The following is a 21,210-nucleotide window of genomic DNA, read 5'->3' on the forward strand; positions in this document are numbered from 1 at the left end:
AAGTGCTATGCAAATAAAATAGAATTGAATTGAAATTGAATTGTGTTAAATCGGAGCTCACAAATCATATAAGCGCTGCTTGGGCTTGCCTGACACCCCTTAGAATTGTCTCAGAATGGTGCGAAATAGAAAAACCTCCAGAGTTTAAACTTCTCTGGATGGAAGAAAAGTCAAATAACAATGGAGAGACTGGTTTGAGCTAATGGACATCCTACGGTTAACTGAAATATCCACTTTTTAGAGCCGTGGTAGGCAGAAAAGCATGGCAAAACACATTAAACCTTAAGTTTGACAGACTACCACAGCAGAACGCTGCTTCGGATTGCACTCCGGTCAGCCCAGAACCTAAAGTGGACACGTGGTTTATGAAACTGGACAAAAACAAGTAAAGGTCTTTGTGTAAAAAAAATAAATAAAAGCACTGATATGACAGCTTCACATAAGGCGGACGCAGCACCTTGGCACTCAGGAACACCTCTGTTATTACCCACAATCCTGAGTGGCGGTGAGGCGAGCGCTCACACTTACAGCCACAATATTTACCTTACACATCAGATGGAGCAATAACAGTGCATGTCAGTACTTCGGCGGAGACATCGCAATGCTTTACAGAGGTTTTAAAGGGGGCTTTTATTTGGACGTCGGAGGCCTCCGGCGTCGATTTACTCTTCGGAAAGGATAAACTGACCCGCGTTTGCACTTAGTAACGTGCGGAGATGCTCGGTACGCGCATTAGCGGCTATTCCCTGAACAATGCAGAGTCTCGTTACGTCAACACCCGCGAAACAAACCGCTGTCACGTTTGCTCTGATCCTCCTGTTCCTTTACGAGTTAAAACAGGACGAGTGAGAGGCTTAATGTGCCTTGGGGGCAACGACGGTGGACCTGACCTCAGTGCTTCCAAATACACATACACACAGTACAGTAAGTAAGTAAGTAGGACTATGGGCATACGAAGATGCTGAAGACAAAGAAACATGCAACAAAAGCACATCTGTAAGGACATAAGTGAGAGACAAATAAAGCAAAAGAGAGACCTACTGTAAAGAGACAGACAGATTGAGACGAAGAGATACAGACAGCAAGAGAGAGACAGGGTTTTAAGACAGAGTAAGAGACAAACAGAGAAAAAGAAAAATGAAAGGACAGATAGAGAAAGACAGCAGGAAACAGAGAGACTAAGAAAACGAATAGAGAGAAAAAGGTTATTTGAAGACAGACAGACAAAGTGAGACAGTGTCGGCGAGTAAAAGGGTACGGAAAGAAAGAAGCAGAGAGACCTATGAAGACGAAGAGAAAGATTGAAAACACGAAAGATAAAGAGCAGACAGAGTAAAATAATGAAAATAAAGAAGGAGAGAGAAACAAAAGACAGAGTTGAAAAAGAGACATGAAAGGAGAAAAAATAAGGAAAGGAAAGATAGAAGACAGGAAAAGTGATGTGGGAGAAAAAGGGAAGTGAGAGAAAATGTAAATATATAGAAAAAAAGTGAGGAGGACAAAAGGAAGGGAGAGACAGAGAGAGAGAGAGAGAGAGAGAGAGAGAGAGACGTTCTGCTTTGAGTAATGATAAGAGGAGGAAAGAGTGTGATTGTAGTCTGAGTGCTCTGGAACACAACTCAGCTGGCACTGATACAATTTCAGCTCTGTCTCACACTGTGTGTGTGTGTGTGTGTGTGTGTGTGAGCAGACATAACACCACAGTCGAAGCTACATAAAATATTATCATCATCATCAATGTTGCGCTTAATTCGGTGGCTTCATTATAAATTTAAAGAGACATAATTCTTTCTTTATTAATTTATTAGTTAGAATTAATCTCATTTTGGAATGAACTTAAATTGTTACGTGTTGATGTGAAGTGCGCGGAATGAAGGCGTGGGATCGCGTTTATTAAGTAGATTTCAATTGCACGTTTTTAAAAAAATGGACAGCGCCATCTGTTGAATTTTGAGATGAATTAATGATTATTTTCATAATAATTTTTTTTTTATGATATAAGGGGTATTTCCACTTAAATTTCATATTAGCATATCTTCTCTTCCCGTGGGTCAATTGGGATGAAACAAAGCCTATATGTTACCTCAAGCTCGGCCAAATAAACCTTTGAAAACCACATTAAAATTTGTTAAGTAGTTTTTACGGGACGCATGCACAAACAAACAGACAAACAGACTAAAATTCCAAAAAGCATCCTGATGTGTTCTATTACACGTCTTACGTCCCCCTAAATAAATTTTGTTCTTAAATAAATCACTGAAGCGTCTATTTTTCGTGTATTGGCAACAAGACACGACCAGTCAAAGAATGGTGCTGGAATAAATCCTCGTCTTCACTACCACCAACACTTTTCAGTGTTTCAGGTAAGCTCTGCTCCCAGTTTTTTTTACTTTTTGTCTCAATACACACACACACACACACACGTCACTTGTACTGTATGTTTTCCAATGCAACCTGGATTTTATTAATCACGTCGCGAGTTTTTTAAAAAACATTTAGGGCGTCTGGCTCCGACGTGCATCTTTGAGACCGCATGTTATGTTTGTTGTTGGTGGTGCGGTTATTGTGTCTGTACAGGCGGCATGAATTCACACTAGCACACACCTTCCTCAATTCTCCCCACCAGAAATCATGACAAAATCTTGATTTAAAACTACAGAAACAGCTACACAGGACGGCATACTAATGATATCAGTGTGTCTGTGTATGCGCTCGTGTGTGAGACTCACAGAGGCGAACGTGGGCAGCAGGTTGAGGGCGGGGCTCGTCTCCAGCGAGAAGGGAAGGAAGTGCTTCAGGCCCACAGACGAGTGAACCTGTGGGAGGGGAGCTCGAACCAGAGCGGGCACCAAGCCACCCTGACACACACTACCTACAGTACAGAGAGAGAGAAAAAGAGGATAAAATGTATGCAGGTAAAACAAAGAGCGAAGATCTTCTAGAGACGAAAAATCCAGGGACAAACAGATGTTGAGATAAAGAGATAGATGGAATGAAAGAGGGAAAGAATAATAAAGGATAAGGTCAAAAATATAAGGAAACCCGAAATTAAGAACAGGATAAAAGAAAAGACGAAAAGTGTAAAAAAAAAATTAAAAAAAAAGGCAGAAAAAATAAAACCAAATAAGTAAATGGAGTGGGAATGGGAAGAAAGACAGGATGATAATGTAAAAAGAACATCAAATAGAAGCGGCAGAGATAAAGATGGAGAGAAAGGAGGACAGACAGAGAAGAGAGAAAAAAAAAGACACCACCAAGGGAATAAGGAGTAAAGAGAGAAAGAGGAAGACCGGTTGTGATGGAAAGAGAAAAAAGAAACAGACAGAAGATGAGAGTGGGCGAGAGACAATAAGAATGTGAGAGAGAGAGAGAGAGAGAGAGAATAAAAGTGAGAGAGAGAGAGACAATAAAAGTGAGAGAGAGAGACAATAAAAGTGAGAGAGAGAGAGAGAGAGAGGAGGACAGAGTGAAACAAAGAAACAAAGACAGATGAAAAGACACAAATACATTTAAAGAGTTAAAGAAAAAGACAAAATTCTTTGTCAATGTAATAAACATCATAGAGTCACACCAGGACTTTCGAATGCGCAGAATAACAAAATACACTTATGAGAGCAAAACCTCCCTTTATTTCTCTATATAATCCTGTGCTACACTAATGCACTCATCCCAGCGATTCACTAGTGCTTGAATATCATCAAGGTAGAACGTTTTCTCAGACCGCCTGCTTCACATCAAAAATGCTGGCCTCCCAGGAACTCCTTTAATGCCGCAAAAATGTGAAAAAGGCTTAGAGCGAGGTCAGGATCTGGCAATAACTTCCAGCCAGTAATGTGTAAGTGGTGGTGGTGAATGATTGTGTGTATAGTTGCCACAGACACATGCGTCTAATCGGCAACTTGGTGACAAGTTATCCATCGATTTTCCAAAATCAGAAATGTTTACATGAACGACTGCAGAGGCTCTGAGCCGCCTCGGCCAGGAGTTTACCACTGACGGAACATTTTGAAATCATCCCATATCACAATGCATTTTGGCACTTAATCCAATCAGTCACAGTAGGAGCACAATAGAACACAATAGGCCAACTAATTTTAACGTTTTTGTACCAAGATTTTTTTTTTAATGAGCTGCTTAACACCAACTTATTTTCTATTTCACTGGAGTGTGTAACAATAGCCAGGGGACCAACAACTATTAACAGCAGACCACTGGTAAGGTATATTGTAGATGGATGTAACCCAGGTATTTTTATTTGGCAGTCAAACTTTGGTTGGCAAATAGGGAACATTAGTGCTTGTAACAAACCCAGAACACTTCACTATTCCACCTATTAAATTTGCATTAATCATAATTAACAAAGGATTCTAGGCAGCATACAGGTATCTTAAACCAAAATGCTCATATACCAACCTGGGGTATTGGGTCTGTCCATGTGCCATCCAGTACATCGGGCAACAAATACTCCCCACCATATCGTTTCTATGGCAGTACTTAAGGGCTCAGGTTGCCAGCTTGATGCCGATTGTCATTCACACACATAAGGTACACCAATTGGCCTAACCTCCATGTCTTCGGAATGTAGGAGAAAACCAGAGAATCCGGAGGAAACTCGCCAAGCATGAGGAGAACAAGCAAACTCCATGCACAGAGACCTGGGGTGGGAATCGGACCCTTGAGGTGCAAGGCAACAGGGTTAAACCACTAAGCCCTCGCTCACTCCAAAAGCTCCCTTTGCAGTGGTGCCCTTTACTAGGGCAGTGGGAGCTCAAAGGTCTAAGGCACTAAGTAAACGATTGGTTTGATCCCCAGCTCCGCCAGGTTGCCATTGTTGAGCCCTTGAGCAAGGCCCTTAACCCTATCTGCTCCAGAGACGCTGCATCATGGGTGACCCTGCGCTCTGACCCCAGTTACGCTGGGATATGCGAAGAAAGAAATTTACTGTGCTGTAATGTACATGTGACAAATAAAGGCTAAACTTAGGTTAAACTGCAGGTGTGAGAGGCTGGTGCAGGATGAGCCTAACGGATCTTGGGCTCATGGCGTTTTATAAAGGCAAGGTGGGGAGCTCAGCTCGGGGACCAGAATTCATGAGTCCAGAGATCAAGGTTCAGAGTTGTGGGGTGAATGCTAAAGGCAAGGGTGGCATGCGAGAGTGGTGATGCCACATGCCCCAAGGACTTCAAAGGAGGATGGATAAAATACCGCTGTTTGATCCCCGACCAAAGGACTGCGTGAGCGCCCATGGCCCTTTCGTCTTTGCCGAAAGAAAGCCTGCCTGATGCAGCCCCCGAAAAGGAAAAGGCCACTATGTTTGTTGTTAGGGCCCCCATTCCAAGCCTGGGTAAGCCAATGGATGGCCGGATGGGGCCGTAGTTGCGATAGCCGCGTAGAAAAGCCTGTAAGGGCTGCTGCTTACGAAGAGCCACTCTGCCACTCTATAGCCGCCAACCTTCACCAGCCTGAAAACATGAGTGGCATGTGAGCCTTGGCACTTGCCAAAGGCTGGTGAACTGAATATCGACGTTTCACCAGCCTGAGCACGCTACAGAGGCAAGCAAACTGAATACCGCTGTTTTACCAGCCTGGGCATGCTTTAGAGGCGGGTGGGCTGAATACTGCCAGTTTACCAGCCTAAGCAGGTGAGAGCCATGTGAGCAGGGCGACGCCTAGCACCCTGGGGACTTCAAGGGCGGGTGGACTGAATACCGGCGCTTAATTGCTGCATAAGAGAAAGCAGTAAAAAGGCCTGCACGAGCCCCCGCAGCACTTTTACTCCTGGCGAGCATCAGCCTGAGCGATTCAGCCACCGGGTGGAAAAAACTGCAACATTTGCTGCTAAGGCCCCAGGAAAGACTCTGATGTTAGACGTCGCAAGGACTCGCACCTGAGGCCATGCCAATGGATGGTCGCAAGGACTCGCAACTGAGGCCATGCCAATGGATGGCAGGTCAGGGACAGCTAACTGTGAAATCTACGTCGGAGGGCTGACAGGAACCACTGTGCCACTTGGTCACCGCTAACACTCACCAGCCGCAACCCCTCGACCAGCTGGCCACTGCAAATCCACACCCTTACTACTTTTCTCACTTGCTTTCCTTCCTCCCTCCTTAAATCCCTACCATTTTCTATTATTCCTAATTAAAACTATAAATTTTCCGCAAGATCTCACCTCGTGTCTGTGGTGCGCCCCAGGTCAAAGATCTTACACACTCCACACTCTGTGCTCAAGTAGTGTCTTGTTTCATTCAGAATGCCTATAAAAGTAATCCTGAGATACACCTTTTGTTCATTTTCAATAACCAGGGGAGCTCAGGGCACAAGGTGGATGACATTCTAGACGAGCGTCAACTCATTACAGGGCAAAATCACACACACTTACACACCCAATCATGTACAGTACTTCGAGAAATCTGAAGACACCAATAAGCCTCTATGTCTTTGTACTGCGGCAGAAAACGAGAGTAACAAAAACTTTTTGGGGCTCTCAAAAGATTTCTATGGGTGTCTGGGTCAGTGCAAAGTTTTGGCAAGTTATTGCCAGGAGGGATTTGTCCAGTTTGAGTTTTAAGAATTAACCTTATTGAGATTTTTAAGAAGAGCCCGTTCACTGTGCGAAACTGTATTTTTCTGCAGAGCATGCACAACCATCAGTACGACCTTCCCATTCGCTTTACGGCAGCTGGCATCCGCTGCATTTACTGTCTCTCAGTACACTGCTCTCACGGTAGCTAAATAAACAGATGCGGTAGTGCGGGAGGCAACTGTCAGCTACAAGTTAATCGATCGTGGACAGATTCCGGAGAGATTTCTAAAATGGGTGGGCAGTTATCTTTATCAGAAATGAATCTTTGTCTTCATACTGTAGTGCTGCTTACATGGGAAAAAACAGATGAAAGTCCGATGGAACAAGATCAGGACTGTAGGGAGTATGCTTTAATATCTCTAAACTACGTTTTTGAAGAGTTTCGACAGTGTGGGCAAAAGTGTGCGGACTTGCATCGTTGTGCAAGATCACAACACCCTTGGATAGCAAGTTTTGGCTTCAGCTCTTCAATAAGCGTCTCACTGTAATGATAATGTTTCAATACTGGCTCTTGAGAATCCCAGAATCTTTTAAGCACTAATGAATTTTCCAGCTGATGGTTGACTTTTGAACTTGATCGCAGTCGTCGATTGAGGATGTTTTCGTTCCATACTGTCGTTTACTCTCAGGCTCGTAGTGATGGATCCGTGTCTCATCACAAGTAATGATTCTCTTCAAGAAACTTTCACCTTCCTTAGAGAATTTTGGTCCAAATTTTGTTCGCAGATATCCCAACACTCTCTATTCATACAAATCACAAATGGGGCAGCAATTTTTGCTCGCACTGCGGTTACAAATGACCCGATGTAACAAGTTCACACCTGCACAGAAGTGACTGGAGAGGCAGTAACCTTGAACGGAAAGTGCTGATAAGACAGTGCAGCCAACAGAAGTTTTAATATAACTGGAGTGCGGAACATCTTTGACTTACAATCGTACCCAGATACTAAAATTGAGAAGTGAAATAAAGGGACTGTATAAAAAATGCATTATGTGAGAGGTATTTCAGCTGAAGCATTGACACACACTTTGGGGGAGCTGTATTAACTTGTAAAAGAAATAGTAATACATGGGACCTTTAAATGCAATAAAGTTTAGGAATAATCTAAGGAATCATTGCAGTCCATCTCTATTTAACAATACTTCTTTCTTCTTTACCACATAACTAGTTTGTGAGAATAATGCATCCATTTCATGCATCCACCTTGTGCACTTTGCCTTTCTCCTCGGCCTCAATCCGACCCGAGACAGCGAGACACAACATATTTGTGTTTATTTTTGATTCCTCATGTTTGTTTAATGATTATCGTTACCCTTCTTGCTTTAGATACAGGACACACAGTCATAACATTGTCTAACTCTGAAATTCTCCATTTGCACCAGGCACCAGTCAAAATTTGACTTTCTTTTAGACTTTCCTTTATTTCTGAATGTTTAAATACACCACACTGCCTATAAAACGCTCCCTTTATAGTGGTTAGCCATCACAAACGGCTGGTAAATTAAAGAAGTTTCCTTGCTGTGCCAGATTTGTACCCGCTTTTGGCAGGTGGGCGGGTTTTCATTTCAAGCTCTGCTGCCAGTGCTATTAAAAGTGACATGCGGTGCTGGAATCACTGAGAATAGTTATTATTGGATATTAATAGTAATATATATTATTCATACACACTCCAAATGTCTCTCTTGGAATAAAAAAAGTGTTTATAAGTATCAGTTATATGAATAAACTACAAGGGGCGTTCAAGTTAAACCATGGCTTGTGATGATATTTCTCGTGAAGGCGTACAACCTGTGGACATTTGCAGAAGCACAGTATGGCGATTGATGAGACTTTTAGATGCAGTTAAACATTTGAATGGTGCGATCATTTTAAAGAAGCCCGTACATAAGGCCCCCGAGGGGCGCAGTGGTAACAGGTCTGCTCTCTCAGGGGAGGAATGGACGGATGAGAGGCACTCTAGCACGCTTACATCAATTACAGCCCAAGCCAATCCTGTGCTTCTGTGAGCTCATGCAGGCGGAAGGAGTGAATAGCACTATCCTCCGAGGGTGTTACGCAGTTCAAAAAAGCCTTCGCCCTCCCGGGTTGGTAGTTGTAGCCTTGATGGGGAGAGTGCCCTAATGACCGGTAGGAATTAGCTACAACTATACTAGGAAAAAAACTGATAAAAAAAAGAAGGCTGTACATCCATAAATAAGGATCCCGGCCTGGATGGGAGCCCGCTGCAGTGATTTCTTGAAAATCAACAGGTAACTTGTGGCCAACTTGCAGGAAAGACGCATCTGTCTGTGGGAACACATTCACCAACATCACTTGCACATGACTTATTTCCACATCCCCGTACAGTCCTGACCTCGCTCCAAGCCATTTCCACATATTAGCGCTATTGAAGGAGAACCTGGGAGGCCAACAATTCAGAAGTGAAGGAGGCAGTCAACGTACATCTTGTATATTGCAACTAAGATCTTGAAAAAATTCACTCTAACAGATCCGACTATTTTCAACCTTCACCAACGTTGTAACTATACATTAGAAAATTCATTGCTATCTCCGTGTCCTTGTTACTACAGTAAGTGTGAAGCCTCATGAATCATGTTTGAGTGGAAAGGTTATCTTTTCACCCACATTCCATTATTCCAGACTGTAATGTCAGCGTACGGGTAAGAGTGTTCACCAAAATTCCCCTCTTCTTGAATTTTACCCTCTCGTCAGGCTTTGACTGCAGTTTTTCACAGAGTCACCCTGCATGAGTAACAACAGACGCAGAATAACAACGAGAGAATGACTTGTTGCTTGTGAATGTAAACACGAGGTGAGAGACAGGAAGGAAAGAGAGTCATATTCGTATTAGCAGTATTGCAGCATAGTCTAGTAACCTGCATATAAGTCAACGAAGGAAATCAAAGCAATGGGAAAAGGTGAGATGAAGACTAAACACGTCAAGGATGAGGAAATTTATTACAACACACCTTTTCTAAAATCCAGGCGAAGACACAGGAGGAGAGACGAATTGACATTACTCGATGGTATCATCTCATTCGAGTCAGGTGGGGTACTCTAGGGCCCTTTAGTTTTTTTTCTCGCCTTGGACATTTAGATTAGTGTTCGTAAACAAGAATTCTGGCACTCAATAACCAGTATGAGTACATTTCAATAGCAATAACGTCCCGCGCATGATCCATGTGCATTATACTCTAAACAACATGTCATGTGTGTCAGATGGTTCATGACTACAGCTGAAATGAAATGAACAAACCGGAGGCACGGCTATTTATTGCCTGAGATGATTAGCTCTGTAGGTCGGCTGCAGATCCTCTGATCGTGATCAAGATGATAAATAATAAAGACCAAATGCGGCGCAATTTTTTTTTTTTTCGTGTGTGGGAGAGAATTCAGCCACGCAGCGATGTTTAATATTAGGACCAACTGATATCTTTAAATAAATATCACTTTCTTTTATTGATTTCAGTAAAAGTACAAATTCCAGTATCTCCCCTTCATTTTCCCTGATGTTAAGAAAAATGAAGGCGAAATTAATCACAGCTGACAGTTCTCATTACGATACAGACAAAAACAATAATGTTTTTAAATACCATGATGCCAACTGAATATAGTTTGACTGGTTGTGTAGGAAAATACTACAGAGACATAAAAGAAAAAGAATACATTAATTCTACTTTTTAAAAAAGTGTTATTTATATATATATACTGTATATATACTGTATATATATATATATATATATTATATTATATTATATATATATTATTTTTATATATACAATTTTGTTTATTATGTCTGAATAATTATGTACAAAATCATTCAGTATTTCCATATATCACTTAAAAATGTATAAATAAATAACATTACAGGAGAAGATATGCATGGCTGTAAAGAAAGAAATATAGTACAAGACAGACCAGTTGTTAACAAAACACCTAATGTACGCTCCTGGGATTTCCCAGGGAGGAGAGAGTGTGACAAAGTTACCATATAAACTCATATTCTTCAGCAAACTCCTAATTTTAAGCAATGAGTTTTTACTCCAAATATTGACTGTTTATTTTATTACTCTTTATTGCTCTTTATAGAAGTTTCTTTTATGCAAAAATGTGGTCAAAAGCATCTTTTGCTGATGCCATATTTTGGTATGTGCCCAAGACTTTTACACAGTACTATAAGTAAAACAGCTGTTAGGTTTTACTGACCTTGCTGGAGAATATGGTAACTTTGTCACACTCGCTCCTTTATATTTTTATGCAAATCCCAGTTATATATCGAAATACTGAATGATTTTATAACAAATTTGGTACAGCATTAACTATGGTGTCCAAGACTTTTGCACATAGCTGTATATATAGAAAAATCTATATATGACCTGGGTACTTCCAGGTATTTTAAACCCTACGTTTATTCCCTAGGTTTCTATACAATCATGAACGAAATTGAATTCTTGTAATCAATCATAATGTAGAAGACGGATATTCTTATTCTCACACAAGCTTGCTATAAGAAGCTAACTACAAAGTTTGCACCTCTTTTAATTATGTTTTCTTCTCATTTAATTATAATTGTCTTCTCAACAATTAATTATACATAAACATGATTTAGACTGATGCTAAAATTTAACAATTAACAAAAGTTAAGGTAAAATGGGTCAAAAACAGCAATTACTGCATGGCCACCATTCGAAGTATCCTTTAAACTGAACATTTTCGCCCCCTGCAGTTTGTGAACACCTTGTGAAGTGTACTTCCCAGGGTACTTCAGGCCGATCTAAATGCACCTTAGACTTCTGCTGAGATGAAACAATTAACAAAAATTGAGGTAAATGGGCTAAAAACACAACAATTAGAGTCCCAGCGTCATGGTGTACACTTTTAACCAATCACTGATGAGCCTGAATTCTTGTAACCAATCATGACACAGAAGGCGGAATTTCTTAAACTCACACAAATGCTGGCCAACAGTTGCACAATCGTGTTTTGTTAAATCGTTTTGTCATTTACTAAAAAAGGGTGTTCCCGTAAACCACAGACGCTTACAGCATGATTTTTGTGTGTGTGTGCAATAATTACCTGGACGATTCCATGATAACGTCAAAGCAAATTTTTTTATTTGATTACGTCACTTCAGAATAGCTATAGTAGTTAAGTTTTCTTAATAGCTTGTAATGTACTGTTCCGATTGGTAGTTTACTTATAGCTTACCATGAGTAACACGTGACACTATTTTGTCCACTTTTTTACATAGCAATGTGTCATACAGTGTTACTAACTGCAACCGAGCAAGCAAAAGCCCACATGGTACTGTAGATTTCCCTTGGCTAATGGGCTACACTTAAGGTTACAGTGGAACCTTAGATCACAAGCATAATTCGTTCTGGAAGTGGGCTCATATTCCAAAACACTCGTAAATCAAAGCAAATATTCCCATGAAAAATAATGGAAATTTAAATTTTTCGTTCCACAGTCCAAAAAAATAATTAATATAAAATATAAAGTAAAAATAAAACATATTAACATGCATTTTACCTTTAAAGAAAAAAAAATTGTGACATAAGTGTTTCTGTTTATACGCACAATCAGCCTCCCCCTTCTTATCTTACACAGTAAACCTTTCTCCTCTCTTATTTGAATTTCACACAAACACACAAATAAAAGGAAAGTGTGTTGTCGGAAAAATTAGTAAGGTGTAAGTGTGTGTGTGAAGGGGCACGGTGTTAGATTACGCACGTGCACACACATAACAATGGAGAAAATGGATCTTTAACCTTTCTAATGAGACTTTCTTTTGCTTTACACACGCACTTGCCAACACAAAATAAAATATGTTTTACGTGCACACACTTGGTCAGTGTCATAGTAAAAAGTACACGCGTGCATGGATGTTGATTATACCAGTAAGAGACGCGCACTAAGACCCAGCAGTGGAGACAATTATCCACAATTCCACAGCACAGGAAGCACAGAGAGAAAAACCATTGGCTCAGTTGTGATCACATGACGCTCGGCGTCAAAACAAAAAGCGCATGCGTGATACATGATACCTGGTACTCGTAAGCCAAGACTTGCTCGTTTTTCAAGTCAAAATTGATAAATCTTTGCTCGTCTTGTGGAACACTCGCAAACTGTGTTACTCTCAATCCGAGGTTTCACTGTACAGAACACACCTTTGTGAGATTAAATCTCCTCAAGATAACATTTTTATTATAATATATTTCCAGATGCCTCCACTATCCAGTGCACTTCATAACGCAGTGCTTAATGTCAGACGGCGAGACTGATGCCTGCGTCCTTATTAAGTGCACCAGACAAAAGCCGGTGCATTAAGCAGGCCGACGCTGCAGGAGGGACATATAGAGGGAGATGGAAAATAAAAGTCAATGCTTTGGTTTTATTATTTGTAGGAGGGAGAGGCATCGGAGTGGAGAATTATAAAACCACCACCCGAGGTTTGTGTGTCCAGAATTAAAAGCTCGCTGCCTCAGGATAAGCACGTTTCAGATCGTTTTTTCTGAACAACTGAGACCAATAACAACGGGCACTAAAAGCAGCATATATCCTGTATTAAAATCCACCAGTCTGAGATGGATTTAAAACACAACACTTGAAGTCCTGCAAGCTATTAATGATGCGAAATAAAAAGAAAAAAAAGAAAAAGAAAAGGTTGTAAAAAATTAATGGCCTCGGCTTTGTTGGCCAAGCTGCATGCCTACACGCGAGCAGAGAGGCCTGAAACACACCCGTTTCACACCAGGTTCACATGATGCTGCGTCAGGAAACATGTCTTTGGAACACACACCTCGAGTATTCCCGTAGGATATAAAACCAAAAACGAGGCCAGTATTCTTCTCCAGGGAAACGGCACGAGGTTTGGAGCAATTTATTTTAACTTCCATTAATTCTGGACATTGTTGATTAAAACCTCAGGGAACCGAAATCAGCGTTCTAATGATGCTGGCGTGGTCTCATGGAACAGGAAACGGGGTATAAAGTATAAATATGTGTTGAGTTTCCAGCATCAGCATGAGCGTTTTCCAATCAGAAAGGTGCCTAAGATATTCCTTGTTGAAAGCCATGTATAATTGATTATTGTAGATTTTCATTTGGAAAAATTCATTCATTTATTAAAAAAATGTTGAACCCTTAAGGTTTCTTTGCTCGTCCCATTGGCGAAACCCTTATTGGTTCTATGTAAAACCCATGATATAGTCTTTTCTAATCAGAAATGGTTCCTTGTAGAACCTCAATAAACTAAAAACGTTTAATCATCTTTAAGATCTTTAAGAATTATTTTTCTGAAGATTAATTAGTAAATGTTAACTAAAATGGGTTCATTTATGCTCAGTTGAAAGGGAACCCCTTTTTAGTAGCTAAAAACTCTTGAACCCCTTTTCCACCAAAGTGAACCAGATGCTAGTTCACGTCTGGTTCTAGTGTCGGTTCATAGCCGGTGAAATGTGAACCTCCTAAAAACTGGCTTTGTTTTTCCATGGGCTAAAAAGTAAAATTAAGGTATTGTACATGTCCATGTACATCTCTACTTTCCCAGCAATGCTAATGACAAAAGAAAAATGTTAGCGGCAAGCACAACAACAACAATGGCGAACTTCAACATGCCTTTTGGAGAAGTTCTCCTGGCTTTATCATTTGTGCTGCCCATTTGTGCATGCCCCCAGCCCCTGACGTGAGCAGTTCTTTGTGCTAGTCCAGCAAAGCGTTGGTACGGAACCGTTTTGTTTCTGTCTGAGGGCAAATCGAGCACCAGTTAGGTTTCGAGAAGGAAACTAGAAAAATCTAATTACTTAGTGAAAACCTAAAGAACCGTTGAAGACCCCATCTGTCTGTTTGTGTAAGATTGTAGAATTTTTAAAAATTCATAAATGGTTCTTTGAAAGGCTTGCAACAATTTTGGGGGGGCTAAGAACTCATGAGTATCCAATTAACCTTGAAGGAACTACTGAAGAACTATTTCTTTCTAAGACTACAGGTGGGTAAAAAAGTCCACTTTTAGGAAATAGGGTTCCTATGGCTTCTTCCTCTGGGGGAACCCTTGCAGATCCTATAACAGAGTGTAAACTTTTATTTTATTCCTTCATCATCTATACCGCTTATCCTGTACAGGGTTACGTAAGAGCCTGAAGCCTATTCCAGGAGATTTTGGGCGAGGTGTGGTACAACATGGACAGGGTTCTAATCTATCACCTGGCGCACACACCTACACAAACACACTACACACACACACCATTTGGAAATGTCAGTTACACTGTCTTTAGACTGTGAGAGAAAACAGACCCAAGGCTAGAATTGAACCTTTGACCCTGTGGCCTGCTAATCACTACGCCACCGTGCTGCAGTGTGCGATACTTATATGGAATATTTCTGTAAGTGAGACTAGAACACCAGAAATCAAAAGTACAGAGTTCTTTTATAAGCCTTTTACACAAACATACTTTAGATATGGTTTCTAACATTCCCATAATCAACAGGGCGTGCTATATTGGAGAACTGTGTGCGTGTGCGTGTGTGGTTGTGTGTTGCAACCCCTGTTTTATAAACTCCAACATGGCTGTTGGAAGAGAGCCATTTGGATTAAGGGCTGCATGGCTTATTAACTCGAGCAGAAGGCCGGGTCGTTATGGTGGGATTCTGACACCGTGCCCATCGCATGAGCCTGTCTTTTACAACATTGTTTTTTTTTTCCCACCGAGCCATACTGTGGAAAACGTCCGGCCGGCTTTAGCCGCGCAGTAAATCTGCACTTCTATTGCGTGCCTCTCTCAGGACGAGTACACTAAACCCTGAGGAGCTTGTCGCCAAGGAACGAATGCTGTCCAAAAAACACATTTCATCCTGATCAGCTTAACTTCAGGACGTGGCTAATAGCACACTCAGGATTCCCCTGCACTTCGGAGACAGTGGGTTTGAACCTGATCGGTGCTGGTGTTTAAAGTGAGGTGGACGTGGTGTGGCCTGGGTGAGTAATGACGGACCACACAGCCGATGTGCTCATGTGACTAACAACGACTGGAAACTAGGGCAGAGCAATTAGCACGGGTACATTTATATAATGTTTATATAAGTCCTGATAATCTTTAAACAGCTGTGGTTAGCAGCATTATCATGTGTGACTCAGTTTGTAAAACGATGCAGTGCAAGGAATAGATTTTGAAAACACTGCATGGTTGCCATGGTTCCCTTGATAACATTTATGTAGCGTGATATCGTCATGCAAACTACATGGCTAACCATAGGATATATGTAACGTCAATTAGTCTGATGGCTTCTCGCTGTCTTGATGACTTTATGCCAATCAACATGCACAAAGGCTACACTAACAGGAATACAGGCCACGCCTTCTTTATGACAATCGGCAGATTGTCCAACAACAATACGGACCATTTCAGGCAAGTGATACGCTCAGTGGCCACACCTCTTTACTAGAACACGCCTCCTTTACAATAATTAACTGGCTTAGAGGTCACACCTCTTCAGTGGGAAGGATGAAACTACAAAACTGGAAAATAATAATAATAATAAACGCTTTGTTATTTTAAATCAGTGAATCACAAAATCAAAGTCAAATTAAGGAATCGTGACTTGTCTTGCACAAACATCGCCTCATGTTAGAAATGATTTGATAATGTTGCAGGAATTCATAAAAGTGTTTTTCTTTCAAACTGAGTCCCCTCCCTCGTTTCTTATTTAATTTTTTACAGATGATGTGTGCACTCAAACCCCAGTGGGATTGAACCAAATCCAGATGTGATTGCAGAACTCATGGTACCGGAGGGAGGGAGGGAGGGAGGGGCGGGGGAGTTCACGCAGGCTTAACACACACCCTGACTATCTGCCTCTGGGAAACAGACGCTCCATCCATCACTAAAACCCTGCTCACTGTCACAGCTCCTGCCATGACCTTGATGCATTAGTGTAATGTGCGTTTTTGGCTGAGAGAAAGAAAGAAGAAAGCGAGAAAGAAATCCCGCTCTCGCTCAAACTCCCATCTCGTCTCTCTGATGTGCCCATCATAACAAGACGCGATAGGAACGGAGGGACGATCTGCAGGGACGGAGATGTCACCTCCGTAATCGATGCACAGCGATAACCGCGTAGCCTTACCCTTACACGCGTGGAGACTACGCGCGCACTCTGTGGATCCAAGCGGAGCAGGGAAAAACAAGTGTTAGTCTCCCAGCTAGCATTAGCATAACATGACACATTACAGACTTTTAGTAATTGCATTCTGAAGCGCTCTCCATTTTACAAGTCCACGCAATTAAGGTTTTAGGTTTATGTGCTGCTCAAAGAGTTTATCTGAGACTTCAGGATTTTGAATTTTAAAGTAGTAAAACTTGGATTTCTCAATTTTCCTCTATTTTCTAAAATACTTTACAGTGAACTTAACCTTTTAAAATCCCCATCAGAAACTTGGCCTTCTTCAGCTTTTAGTTGTGTTTTAATTTTGATCTCGCTTAGCAATAAGGATGTCATCACAAATAAAGTCTGAGATATACATCCGGTAGATGGGATGCGACCAAACATTTTTTTCCTCCTGATTATTTGATTATTTTGTTTGTCAAAAACATATGTGGAGAAAGCATGAAAATGATTAAGATATGCCTGACCGGTCAAACATGAGCGGGTTAAAAAAGGGTTTCCAGATCGTAAGTTTGAATCCCAGGTAATACCGGAGCCTCTCGCAGCCGGGCGCCTAGAGGGCTCCACGGCCAATCACAGACGTTTGCAAGCTCACGCAAAAAGAGGATATCGTCCCCTACTAGTTTCCAATAAGTGCATTTGATTGGCTAGAAAAATGCACTTGGTCAAAGGGCCAGTTTATTTAAAGCTACAGTTTGAGAGCCCTTTAAGACTCACGTTTACTTTTTACATAATAGGTCCACTTTACATAAATGTACTGTACATGCGCTGTGAAAAACTGGGAAAATTCCTGCACCGCTATAATGTAGAATTGGAAAGGAAACCATTGTTATACACACACACACACACACACCATTAAACACAGGAGTGAAACCTCACATTTTCTCCGCCACACGTGAAATTCGTCCACACGTCTCACTTCATTTTCATTTTTAAAAAATCAGATGTCTAGACATTTCACTGCTTGCTTTTCGCTCATTACAGAACCTGCATTAAACAATCGTGAATACGCAAAACTGGTGCATCTGTGTTACAGGACTTCAAAAGAAGTAAAAAGTGCCTTTTTAGGCTCGCGCTTAAAAGAACCGAATTAAAGAGTCAACTCCTTTCCAAATGAATCAGAGTCCCATCTCCAAAGAATCAGAGTTGACTCCTTTGCAAAAGACGCAAATTTCGAATTTTTTCACTATATAAAATACTATACATTTAAAAACAAAGCAGCAGTGACTCTTACAACCTGACTCAAACTATCTCATTTCAGATTTACACACACACACACACACACGAGAGAGATGAGCACCTTGTAGCTGCCTGCAGGTGTTCACATTACTCCATGCTCTGTGCTTAGTAATCAGAGGAAAACCACAGCTACGTTTAAACACCATTAGCATCAACCACAAAGTCCCACAGGGAACCGGTTCGAACACGCCCTTAGCCCGTGACTGAGCTCCCAGCCCTGAGCGCTGATCCAGATAACCCGACCGTGCCCGCAGCATGAGATCATTTCTGCACGGATCGTTTCTTGTACAGGATTATTTGTAAGAGCCTGCAGGCAATCTTTTTTTTTTTTTTTTTGTTGCTTGTTTTCAACTATAACAGAGATGGGAGGCCTTTCAAGGAACGACCGCATGTTACAAAACACGATTCAACATTTTTTCGTAGAAGTACAGCTGTGTGATGAGTGTGTACTAAAAACATCATGCTCTTTCCTAAATTATCAGGAAGAAAAGAGCGATATGGTTCTTAATATTTAATAATGCATTTAGAGGAACAGGTAGAGGGGAAAGGTAATTCTTGAGGAGATATTTGTATGAAAGAATTTTTTCCCCATGTATGTGATTAATACAGAAAAAATAAATAAATAGGTTTATATGAACTGAGAAAAGAACCAAAAAAAATTCGTGTATTTATATGGAATAAATTTTTCTATGCAAAGTCGGTAAAATTTGTCATAAATGTCATAAAAATTTGCTATTATACATAATCCAAAGCTACAGTATAACTATAATAATTTTCTGAGGACCTTTCCCTAACGTTCTAATAATTTTATTTTTAAGTTGCAGAAACAAGCTTTCTGGGAAACTTCAATGTGCAATGTTTATGGGAAATATTTTAAGGATAAACAATAAAGATGGTGGAAAAAAAATTATTTGTTACAAATCACAAGTTTTTGTGATAAATATTTTTTTTTAACTTTGACATTTATTTTCTTACATTTTTTATTTACATATCTTTGCATTTGAGGCAGTCAAATGTTGCTGTTCCTCTATAATCCTTCAGGTGGCGTGATCTAAAAAATTAGCAAATTATTTAACAGATGCTGAAAAGTTTAATATAGAATCAAGCATCTGGGTATCGTGATATCGTTTCTGGTTATCCCTGATGATTCACATCCTTAATAAATCAATATAACATTAACATCAATAGTAAAATTTTTGAGTTTTATTATCATTACAGAAATATTCAATCTTTGTGATTAAGTCAATGGGTCAGTTTTTAAAAGGTCAAAATGGTTTTACAATTTTTTTACTTCATTTATTTATTATTATTAAACGATATGGGTATATACCACAGCTTTAGCAAAAAGTCCAGCTCACGTCCAACTCCCGGCATGTCTAACTTTTCTTTAGAAATAAAGGTGAAAAAAAGTTATAAAAATGTCATCTGTGATTATTTGCTGTACAGCAGCGGATATTATGTGGAGCATAAGGTGTAGAAATTCTTTTGAATGAGTTGTACTGTATCTAAAATCTAGACACCATATTGTATAACTGACATTAGAAAATGTTACCTGACAAAATGAATTTTATTGTAATAAGTGCCCTTGAACTTCCTTTAAAGTAAAAATACTCCTCTAATTGTTGTCTGTGGTAATCATATATATGCTACAACTAAATTTGAATGTTAAAATTATGAAACACTAAGCAGTTGTCTTGGTGTATGAGCTACACAGAAACATGAGAAAAGGGTTTAAACAAGGTTTAAAAAAAAACTAAATAGGTCGAAAAGGTTAGTAAAAAAAATGGCTATGTAAAAAAATAAGCAGAGCAAAGTGGACAAAAATTAAGGCAAATGAAATATATTAAAATAAAAAGTGTAAAAAAAATTCTTGAAACTGAAGAAAAAACAGCAACCCTAGCCAATCACAGACATCCTTGAGGTGAAGTATGCATAAGAGGGCAGATAGAGCCTTCTCGCAGATTGCGTGGCTCAGCACGAGCAGCGGCTTGATAACGATCACGATCGCTCGACGCATGCTAGATGGCCTGGGGATTGGCAAATGACCAGGGCAGAATTGTGTTATATTTATGCAAATATTGCTCTTATACACACAAGATTATTCGATGTAAAGGACAACAAAGGATCGACCTGAACAACCTTGACAGCGATGATATTTGCAACGTTTCGGACACCACGTAAACAACCATGAGTCTATAACTCCTCCTTAAAACTCTCAGCAAGCCACACCCCCTGAATCTAATGCTCACATGCTCATGTGTTATGGGCTTGCAGGTTTTTATCAGAGATAGGTCTGATACACTGAACAAGTTTGCAATATTGAACAGGAGGCTTTATGACTACAGTAACATGAGGTTAAGAATGAAAGAAGCAATCTTGAGACTCCAGACATGTTTCGGCTGATTGGACTTTTTTTTTTTTTTTAGTTTTTGTCTGTAGACCTTACCTGGTCATCCCTGGCACTTTCATGGCACTTGCACAAAAGTCTTGATATTATCTTGATATTAAAATCAATCAAAATGCATGCATAAAATAATTGATTTTGTGTGTAATAATACAAAAAAAAATATTATTGTTAATAATAATAATAATAATAATAATAATCTGAAGCACCATGCATGCACACACATCTCCAGATGTCTCTGTCCATTAAAGAGTCCTACCTGTCTCTTAGCACTAAAGTGATGGACAGGACTGCGTGTGTGTTCTTACTTACTCAGAAACATGCTGCTCTCCATAATCCTTTAGGCGCGCGGCTCTCCGACTTGGTCGCGTGCTGGAGACGCTGACGGATACTCCATGCTTCTCGATGCGCGTGAGCGTGTAAGAGAGAGCCCGTGCTCTGTAGAAAAGAGCTCGCGCGTGCGCGCGTGTATGTGTGTGGTTTAACCGCTGCACGCGCTGCCACAACACTGTCTTGTCCCTCCTCCGTCAATCTCTCTCTCTCTCGTCCCAGGGTTCCCTGTGTGTGTGTGTGTGTGTGTGTGTGGAGTGCACCTCTCGTCCAAACTCCACTTTTTCTCCTCCTGTCTCACTGTCTCTCTCTCTCTCTCTCTCTCTTTCAGTCTCGTTCTCTCACTCACCCATGTTCTGCATCTGCTGTCCTCGGCTTTATATGTCTCTCTCTCTCTCTCTCTCCATGTGTTCCTTTCTGAACACTCGTCTCCCTCTCTTTGTCTATTTCTCATTTTCTTTTCCATATCTCTCTCTCTTTCTCTCTCCT

The 21,210-nt window shown here is 40.5% G+C and overlaps 1 protein-coding gene across 1 annotated transcript in view; it reads right to left on the bottom strand.

Annotated features, from left to right (window-relative positions):
* znf385d (zinc finger protein 385D) overlaps positions 1–20,934 on the bottom strand; it is a 79,342-nt gene extending 58,408 nt beyond the window's left edge. Inside the window, exons 1-2 of the mRNA XM_053487492.1 lie at positions 20,704–20,934; positions 2,730–2,872 (exon numbers count right to left, since the gene is read on the bottom strand). Coding sequence (XP_053343467.1) covers positions 2,730–2,872; positions 20,704–20,725 — 165 coding nt within the window. The 5' untranslated portion in view covers positions 20,726–20,934. The remainder of the gene's footprint in view (positions 1–2,729; positions 2,873–20,703) is intronic.
* Between the last annotated feature and the right edge of the window lie 276 nt (positions 20,935–21,210).

Source organism: Clarias gariepinus, chromosome 26 (genome assembly GCF_024256425.1).
Source record: "Clarias gariepinus isolate MV-2021 ecotype Netherlands chromosome 26, CGAR_prim_01v2, whole genome shotgun sequence".
NCBI lineage: Eukaryota > Metazoa > Chordata > Actinopteri > Siluriformes > Clariidae > Clarias > Clarias gariepinus.